This window comes from Lontra canadensis, unplaced genomic scaffold, assembly GCF_010015895.1.
Source record: "Lontra canadensis isolate GAN:19392208 unplaced genomic scaffold, GSC_riverotter_1.0 scaffold4, whole genome shotgun sequence".
NCBI lineage: Eukaryota > Metazoa > Chordata > Mammalia > Carnivora > Mustelidae > Lontra > Lontra canadensis.
The window spans coordinates 49,929,610-49,938,989 of NW_022630998.1; the positions used below are offsets into that span (position 1 = coordinate 49,929,610).

A 9,380-nucleotide genomic window follows, 5' to 3' on the forward strand; every position below is an offset into this window, starting at 1 on the left:
TTTGTATACAGTGTGTGTTATGGGCTGAGCTATGTCCACCCAAAATTCATATATTGAAGTCCTAACCCTCAGTCTCTCAGACTGTGAAGGTACTTGGAGACACGGTCATGAAAGAGGTTAACTAAGGTTAAAGGGGGCATCTGGGTGAAACCCTAATCGGTCTAATTTCCATCCTTATTACAGGAAATTTGGGCATACGAGGGGACCCCAGGGATGCCTGAGGAGTGCACAGGGGAACGACCACGTGAAGACACAGCCAGAAGGCAGCCATCTGCAACCCATGAGGGAGGTCTCAAGAGAATCCAGGCCTGCCCACACCTTGACCTTGGTCTTCCAGACTCCAGAACCGTGAGAAAAATTTCTGTCCTTTAAACCACCCGGTCCATGGTAATTTGCTAGAGCAGCAAATGGAAAACTCATCCAGTGGGAGATGGGGATTTTACTTTGTTTTGACATGGAAAAATCATTGGTTCCAATTCTGTTTACTGAACAGTCCCTCCTTTCCTCACTGATCTGTCATGACTCTTTGGTCCTATATCAAAGTGCCACATCATATGGGCCAATTTGTAGACACTTTATTCTATTTCTCCCACTGATCAGTCTATCCCTGTGACAGGGCTGTGTTTTCTTACTTGCTACAGCTTCATTGTAAGTCCTGACAGCTGGTAGGGAAAGGCCTCCCACCTTCTTCTTTAAAGGGACTTTGCTATTTTTGACCACTTACACTTTCCTATGAAGTTTAGAATCAGCTTGCCAGGTGTCACTAGAAATCACACTGGGATTTTAACTGTATCTGCATTTAAAGCCAAAGAACTACAGAGTAATGATATTTTGTAATTAAAGAATGATCTCCAAGGGAAAGTACTTCCTTTTCAGATCCGCGGATGGCATGGACTGCAATCCTGGTTCTGTCCACGTGGTGGCACCACAAACCGAAAAATCTGATTTTCGCCCCGGGCCAGAGGCTCTCAGAACACACATTCAATGTTCACCTTATTTAGTAAATACCAGAACGGTTTGGAGGGTAGACCTGAATTTCATATGGAATATCCCACAGTCCATCGAGTGCGGAAATACATTTGGCAAAAATACAGACAAGAGTATAAGGTAACTAAAGACTTGAAATAGTAATGAAAAATACCCTGACAATCTGTGCTTCACAGTCCTTTTCTCTCAGAAGGCCATAAACAAATGAAAAAGTTCACTATCCACCAATAAAAGAAGGGTGTAGTGTAAAAATGCTCTTGGAAGTTCAGGTGGTCTTTTCTAACCAGCATGCCTGAGGCAGGGTAGTGAACAGGTCTGCATCCATCTGGGGAGCAGAGGTCACCCCCAGGGTTATTAAAGGGGAGGATTATGTAAATCTTCATTTCTACCCCCATCCCCACCCCCACCCCCCTATCAGCCCTGATCATCTTGGGAGTGAAGTCTACTTTCACTTAGGAGAAACATGCCTGTGCTTGCCCTCAGCTGTTCAAAGAATCAAAAAGCCTTTCCCTTTCTACTCAGTAATGCCAGTGAAGCCTCCTTCCTCCCTTAGGCTGGAAGTGTTTGACACAGAATGTCTCTGAAAACGCTTGTTTCATCCATGCCGTGGATACCTCAACTTGGTAGTGGGCTGGAGGAAACCCTTTTTGTAAGTACCTTCCAGGGGTTCATCTAACCCAGTAATGTCACTAGCATTGGCATTTAGTATCAAAAAATAGTTCAGCACATCTCGTTAACTGGGACAAAAAGATGTGTCTCCCGCTCAGTAACATACCTTGGTCTCCTAACAGACACATGGAACCGTTCACTAAACCCCAGTTTCCTCGTCTGTAAAGTGGGAACAGCAGTATTTCCCAGTCAGAATCGTTGCAGGATGACAGAGGCATTTCAGAAACCTATACACGGTGCCTTGTACCTTAGCGCTCAAGAAATGTTACACTGTTGGCACTAGAGCAGGATGAAAAGGTGTTCCTGGGTCAGCCAAGATGAAGAGTAGAATCTGGGACTGGAACTGAGCCATGTTGTGGCTCATTGGCCTCTGATCCTCCCTTCATGGTACCAATGCCCCTGCAGGGGAGGAGGCCTTAGCATTCCCTCCCCCAGCACCAGGGCAGCCAGGTGACTTCCTGGGCCTTTAAAGGACGCATTGTGCATAACCCCTTCCAAATAAGAAGCGAGAGATGACTTCAACGGTAAGCCATAATTAGCGCCAGGAGCGCTTTTAACACAACTTACTGTCAAACAAGGCCGGTGTCTTTATTAACCGCTGCCCACTCAGACCAGTGCCTGCACTTCTGGAACAGCCCAGGAGATGACGGCCTTGCTCCCCAGTCCTAGAGCAACCTGAAGGGGTAAGACTTCGCGAGGGCGCGGGCTCCCTCTCCAAGGTTAAGGGCCTGACCTCCTACAAAGACCCGCTCTAGAGTGATGGGCAGAGGTGAAACAGGCCTAAGCGGGACTCGGCAACAGTCACACCAGGGTCTGGGACCACCTCATTTAGAAGCGGCGGGGAGCCCGAAACGCTTAGCTCTGCAGGGCTACCTCGCAGCCCCAACCAGAAGCAAGCTGGTGGGGTAAAAACGCCGGGAAGCAGTGCTGGTTGGCGGCGGGGCCGGCGGGAGGCAGCACCGAGGTCTCCAGACCGCAGGGTGAGGCCTCACGTGCCTGGGCAGGGGACTCCGGACACAGTCACACCTGACTGGAGGCGTGAGGTTGCGGGGCGGTCAGGAAGGACCGTGCGGGGGAGTGGATCTGCGTTAGCAGAGCGCCCGGCTGGTCTCCCACACCTCACCACCCGGACACCCGGCGAGCGGGGCGGGGCGAGGGCGGACTTGAGGGAGGGGCTAGGGCCGGGCGCTAGCCTTCGGGTTTCCATTTCAAACCCAGAACCTCGGAGCATTCGAGGAGTGAATGGGGTGGCGGTCCCGGGACCGCCGCACCCCTTTGCTGGCCTGCCCGCGGCGGCGACCCCTCCCCGAGGTCGGCCGGTCCCCGTCGCCACGCCGGTCTCTAGCGGGACGCGGCCGGCCAGCTCCGACCTGGAGACGGGCGTCGCGCGCTGCGGCGGCCGGAGGGCGGGGCGTCGCCCGTGACGTCGCATCCCGTTTGCATGCTCCGCCCCTCTCTTCGCCATACATAAGACTTGGCCGAGCGTTCGCACTCTCACAAGTGTACGCGGACGTCGGGCGCGGGTTGTTGGTGGAGGCGGGGGCTCGAGGGCGAGGGCCAGCTCGGACGTGTGTCCGCACCTCGGAGGTGCCTGGCCGTGAGGCGACGATGGAGCTCTTGCGGACTATCACCTACCAGCCGGCCGCCAGCACCAAGATGTGCGAGCAGGCGCTGGGCAAGGCTTGTGGCGGGGACTCGAAGAAGAAGCGGCCGCAGCAGCCCCCCGAGGAGCCGCAGCCGCCGCAGCCCCAGGCGCAGGGGCAGCCGGCGGCCCCGCACCACCATCACCACCACTCGCACTCGGGGGCCGAGATCTCGCGGATTATCGTGGACCCCACGACGGGGAAGCGCTACTGCCGGGGCAAAGTGCTGGGAAAGGTGATGAGCGGCGGGCGCCCGGCTACCTGATGGGAGGGAGGTCTGCCGGGTAGCCCCCGAGCCGGCTGGACCCTGAGTCCCAGCGTCTTGGCTTCTCAGGGCCCTCCGATCTCGGCGGGACGTGGGTGTTCACCTGCCCTGCTCTGGCTTTTGTACGCTGACAGCGCCGGATCGGCTTTACAACCTTAGCCGCGGCTCCAAGTGCCTCCCGCGGCCCAAAGAAATTGATCGTGAGGCCAAAAGCGAGGGCTGTCTGCTCCAGCCCCTAGCTTCCTCCACCTGCTCCGCAGGGAATTTTCCTGACCGGTCTCTTCAGACGTTATTTTTCATCTCCCTGCTCCCAGCCCCCTCCATAAAGCTCCTCTTTGTAAAGGGAGAAGGGGAACTGTTTCACTGTTTTCAGGAATGCTTTGTCTTTCTTAAAGGAGCTTTTAAAAAGTACGGAGCACATGTCTGTCCACCCTTACTTCCCCGTAATTTTCTTCCCTAATTTTTAAAATATTTTAAAAATATCTGCTGTCCATTTTTCTGCCACACTCAATACTGTCTCGGCTTTGTTTCAGGGTGGCTTTGCCAAATGTTACGAGATGACAGATTTGACAAACAACAAAGTCTATGCTGCAAAAATTATTCCTCATAGCAGAGTAGCTAAACCTCATCAAAGGGAAAAGGTGTGTATGACTGTTGACTAAAGTATTTTCTTTGTGTGCAGGGATGGCCCTTCCCTGTTAAGAAAATGTCTTCTGCATGTGTAAGCAACTGGCTTAGGGAAGGTGACAGGAGGCTCATCAGCCTTATCTTGCTTTTTCTTTCAGATTGACAAAGAAATAGAGCTTCACAGAATCCTTCATCATAAGCATGTAGTGCAGTTTTACCACTACTTTGAGGACAAAGAAAACATTTACATTCTCTTGGAATACTGCAGTAGAAGGGTAAGCTTTAACTCCTGTTTGAGTCCATTTACTTCCCCCAAACTGAAATGGGATTCAGATTGTGTTTTATCTGGGATTTTAGCTGTGGTGGCAATTATTATATTGCAGTGTTAACTTTCATCACTCAACCTGCAAAAGGAAAACTACTGATTTTGATAACTTTTTTGACAGATTCTCTTTTTCCCTTCTCCTCTTCCTAGTCCATGGCTCATATCTTGAAAGCAAGGAAGGTGTTGACAGAGCCAGAAGTCCGATACTACCTCAGGCAGATTGTGTCTGGACTTAAGTACCTTCATGAACAAGAAATCTTACACAGAGATCTCAAACTAGGTAAGCCCTTTATTCCAAACACTGACTTTTGCCTTAAAGATAGGTGTTTTCTTCTCTGTCTTCCTTGTTATGTATTAATGTTCTTAATTGGGATCTAGCCTATGCAATCTCCTTTTTGAATCGGTGACTTTCATAGTAAACACCTGATTGCCTGCCTCCAAAGAATGTGTGTGTATTCGGTTAGAACATATTTTCAAGGGGATTCAGGTTTTGTTTTGTTTATCATCCAGGGAACTTTTTTATTAATGAAGCCATGGAATTAAAAGTCGGGGACTTCGGTTTGGCAGCCAGGCTGGAACCCTTGGAACACAGAAGGAGGTAAGAGTCAGAAAGATACATCCTGACAGGATTTTACAAAGATGCCCTTATTTTTTTTCCAAATGTTTTGGAGAAGGTCCATTGATACTAACATCCACAAACCATGATAATGTTAATCCATGGAAAGAGTAAGTGCCCACTATGAACTAGGCAGAGTACCTTACGCCTATGAGTTGATTATGAAAGAAATTTGTCTCATATTTGCGTGATATGTTACACAAATGCTATGCGTATTTGGTCTCAGTTGGTTAAAAACACTTTGTCATGTAGTTGAAGAAAACTGCGCACATATTAAAAAAATTATTCACTCGGTCAAATGTTAATTGTTGAGATGCCAAAAATTAAAAAGTCAAATTTTTCTAAATAGGAATTAAATAGGAATACAATACTTCAGAGGTTTTTATCCAGAGAACTAAGTGTAGACAGTAGGACCATTCTTAATGAGATCTTCCTGTTTTGTTTTTCCAGAACAATATGTGGTACTCCAAATTACCTCTCTCCTGAAGTCCTCAACAAGCAAGGACATGGCTGTGAATCAGACATTTGGGCCTTAGGTTGTGTAATGTAAGTAAAGGCACCAAAATTATAAAAAAGCAAATTTGTATTTAGAATTTAACAGTCGAAGAGAGTTGCTTTGTTACCATTCCTAAAGAAGTGTTCATTTGCACACAGGTATACAATGTTACTAGGAAGACCCCCCTTTGAAACGACAAATTTGAAAGAAACTTATAGGTGCATAAGAGAAGCAAGGTATACAATGCCATCTTCATTGCTGGCTCCTGCTAAGCACCTAATAGCTAGCATGTTGTCCAAGAATCCAGAGGATCGTCCCAGTTTGGATGACATCATTCGACATGAATTTTTTTTGCAGGTTGGCATGTTTCTTGTGTCTTTTTATTCTGTGCAATTGATCACAGTTATTCAACCAACTGGTTACTAAAAATCTTTTCTGGTACTCCTCAGGGCTTCACTCCAGACAGACTCTCTTCTAGCTGTTGTCATACAGTTCCAGATTTCCATTTGTCAAGCCCGGCTAAGAATTTCTTTAAGAAAGCAGCTGCTGCTCTTTTTGGTGGCAAAAAAGACAAAGCAAGATACATTGACACACATAGTAAGTTATAAGACTTCTGCTTTTCTGTATCCAGTATTCTATTTAAATTTGATAATTTAGTTAAAAGAATGTTTTTATGTTAGCATAACAGTTGGTATGTTTGAATGCTGTTAAACTTTTTATAGCATGATAAATCTGCACTGCAAAATGGGATGGATAGGGTTTTTTGTTGTTGTTGTTGTTTTTCATACACAAAGTGTGCTTCTTGCATAATTGCAGCTGATGGTAATGATAAAATGCCGGTTTTGCCTTGAATGCTCATAAGCTGGTTATTAATGCAAAAGGAGGAAATGTGGCTAGCTCTGTTCCTACCTTGTTAGCATAGACTAATGATCATAATTCTTGTCTTTGATTTACAGATAGAGTGTCTAAAGAGGATGAAGAAATTTACAAGCTTAGGCATGATTTGAAAAAGACTTCAATAACTCAGCAACCCAGCAAACACAGGACAGATGAGGTATGCTGGAAAAGAATAAAATAGATATAAACACTTTGTATCATTCCTGCTCTTTGCTAATCGTCACATGGATTATGATAATTACGATTCAAAAATGTTTAAGTTTAAAACTTAAAGCTTTTCTTCCATCCATTTAAAAGGAAAGATTTTGTTTTTCATTTCAACAATGCATGCACTCGAATCCCTGAAACACCTTTTGCGCCCATTGCTTTTTGATCCGCTTTCCCAGCAATTGCCATAATCTCACCTTAACCTAGAATTTTCAATCTTAAATGAATTGTAGATGCTTGACTCATTGTCTTTTTTAGGAGCTCCAGCCACCTACCACTACAGTCGCCAGATCTGGAACTCCTGCAGTAGAAAATAAGCAGCAGATGGGAGATGCTATTCGCATGATCGTCCGAGGGACTCTTGGCAGCTGCAGCAGTAGCAGTGAATGTAAGTAGCTGTCAGTGGCATTTTACATGGAACTACCAATGCCAGTGCTTAATACTAAGTAAGTGGAGCCATTTGTTTTGTGGCCCAATTTAATAAAGAAGCAGCAAAATCAGAGGATTTGGGAAAAGGCAAGGAACAGTTTTGAGACTTCTGGCCTTTGAAGTCGTGGAGGGAAAGTTAGCAGCCACCAAAGCTTAAGGTCTTATTGTTAATTATTTTATATTTTTCCCCTGACTTTTCAGGCCTTGAGGACAGTACCATGGGCAGTGTTGCAGACACAGTAGCAAGAGTCCTTCGAGGATGTCTAGAAAACATGCCAGAAGCTGACTGCATTCCCAAAGAGCAGCTGAGCACTTCCTTTCAGTGGGTCACCAAATGGGTCGATTACTCTAACAAATACGGCTTTGGGTACCAGCTCTCAGACCACACTGTAGGTGTCCTTTTCAACAATGGTGCTCACATGAGCTTGCTTCCAGATAAAAAGTAAGTACATCCAGTTAATGAAGTCCTGTCACTTCTTTAGTCTTGCACTAAAGAAACCTAAAAACAGTGACTAACTGCTTCTGTTTTGTTTCTCTTGTCTCCCTATGGTTCCTGTTCTTCAGAACAGTTCACTATTATGCAGAGCTTGGCCAGTGCTCTGTTTTCCCTGCAACAGATGCCCCTGAACAATTCATTAGTCAAGTGACGGTGCTCAAATACTTCTCTCATTACATGGAGGAGAACCTCATGGATGTAAGTACCTCCTGGATATGGCTTTTGGGCAGTGATATCTGAAGTGTAGTCCACAGATGAGTAGCATCTGCACAGCTCCAAAGCTTGTTAGAAGTGCAGATGCTCATGTCCTGCCCTAGCTCTACTGAGTCAGAATCTCTGGGAGGCGGGACCAGGAACCGCAAGGCCATTCCGATGCCCACTCAAGTTGGACAGGCATATGGCTAGAAGAACTGGAAACTGCAAAATTTTTATGGGCACTTATCCTCCCAATTTCTTCTAGGGTGGAGATCTGCCTAGTGTTACCGATATTCGAAGACCTCGGCTCTACCTCCTTCAGTGGCTAAAATCTGATAAGGCCTTAATGATGCTCTTCAATGATGGCACCTTTCAGGTAAGTGAACCTTTCAGCAATGTGTGTATTTAGGTCACAAAAAGTGGTTTTTATACAGCCATTTAATTGTTGGGCACAGTTGTCTAATTCTTGAATATTTAGAGATGTCTAATGTCTATGTCTCCTTTTGAAAGGTGAATTTCTACCATGATCATACGAAAATAATCATCTGTAGCCAAAATGAAGAATATCTTCTCACTTACATCAACGAGGACAGGATATCTACAACGTTCAGACTGACAACTCTGCTGATGTCTGGCTGTTCGTTAGAATTAAAGCATCGAATGGAATATGCTCTGAACATGCTCTTACAGAGATGTAATTGAAAGACTTCTTGAATGGACCCTATGGGACGCCTCTTTTCCACTGTGAGATCTACAGGGAAGCCAGTCAGATGGTCTACAGCATGTTGAAAAAGATGGACAGGTGGTGGTACGAAAACAATTCCTCTAGGGCCTGAAGGACTAGATGGAGCCAGACCAGGCTGAGGCATACAGTTCTGAACTTTGGACGATCTGAGAGTGAACCAGAATGCAGTTTTCCTTGACGTACCTGTTTTAAAAGGTGTTTCAGACAATTTTGCAGAAAGGTGCATTGACTCTTCTCTCTGTTGAGAGCATTTCAGACAGAGGACTTGGAACTGTGAATATACTTCCCAAAGGGGAGGGAAAGGGAGGAAGCTCCCATGTTGTTTAAAGGCTGTAATTGGAGCAGCTTTTGGCTACTCAACTGTGAACTATGGCCATATATAATTTTTTTTTGTTAATTTTTGAAGACATTTGTGGCTGGAAAAGTGCATTCCTTGTTAATAAACTTTTTATTTATTACAGCCAAAAGAGCAGTATTTATTATCAAAATGTCTTTTTTTTTATGTTGACCATTTTAAACCGTTGGCAATAAAGAGTATGAAAAAGCAAAAACAGCAGTCTCCTGTCTTTGGTATGGTGCATCACTGAATTGCAACATTCTTTGATCACGGATTCTTGGCACTCTTTGGCCTGACATCAAGTATAGAAGCATGCTAGAAAGTTAGATTTTTTAGTTGTTGTTTTGTTCCTTTTTTCTTTTTTTTAAAATTTTTAATTTAAGAAGTAAATCCTTAACATCTGAAGTACAATCTAACATTTTTGGGTAGATCTAGCTTGAGAAGAG

The 9,380-nt window shown here is 45.5% G+C and overlaps 1 protein-coding gene across 1 annotated transcript; it reads left to right on the top strand.

The window, feature by feature from the left end:
• Positions 1 to 3,169: 3,169 nt before the first annotated feature.
• On the top strand, positions 3,170 to 9,148 carry PLK2 (polo like kinase 2). The gene is made up of 14 exons (XM_032850203.1): positions 3,170 to 3,534; positions 4,098 to 4,205; positions 4,350 to 4,466; positions 4,667 to 4,796; positions 5,027 to 5,114; positions 5,583 to 5,678; positions 5,787 to 5,985; positions 6,078 to 6,225; positions 6,585 to 6,682; positions 6,991 to 7,120; positions 7,363 to 7,603; positions 7,726 to 7,855; positions 8,118 to 8,228; positions 8,363 to 9,148. The coding sequence occupies exons 1-14, from the start codon at positions 3,265 to 3,267 to the stop codon at positions 8,552 to 8,554; spliced, it is 2,058 nt and encodes a 685-aa protein (XP_032706094.1). The 5' UTR covers positions 3,170 to 3,264; the 3' UTR covers positions 8,555 to 9,148.
• The last annotated feature ends 232 nt before the right edge of the window (positions 9,149 to 9,380 follow it).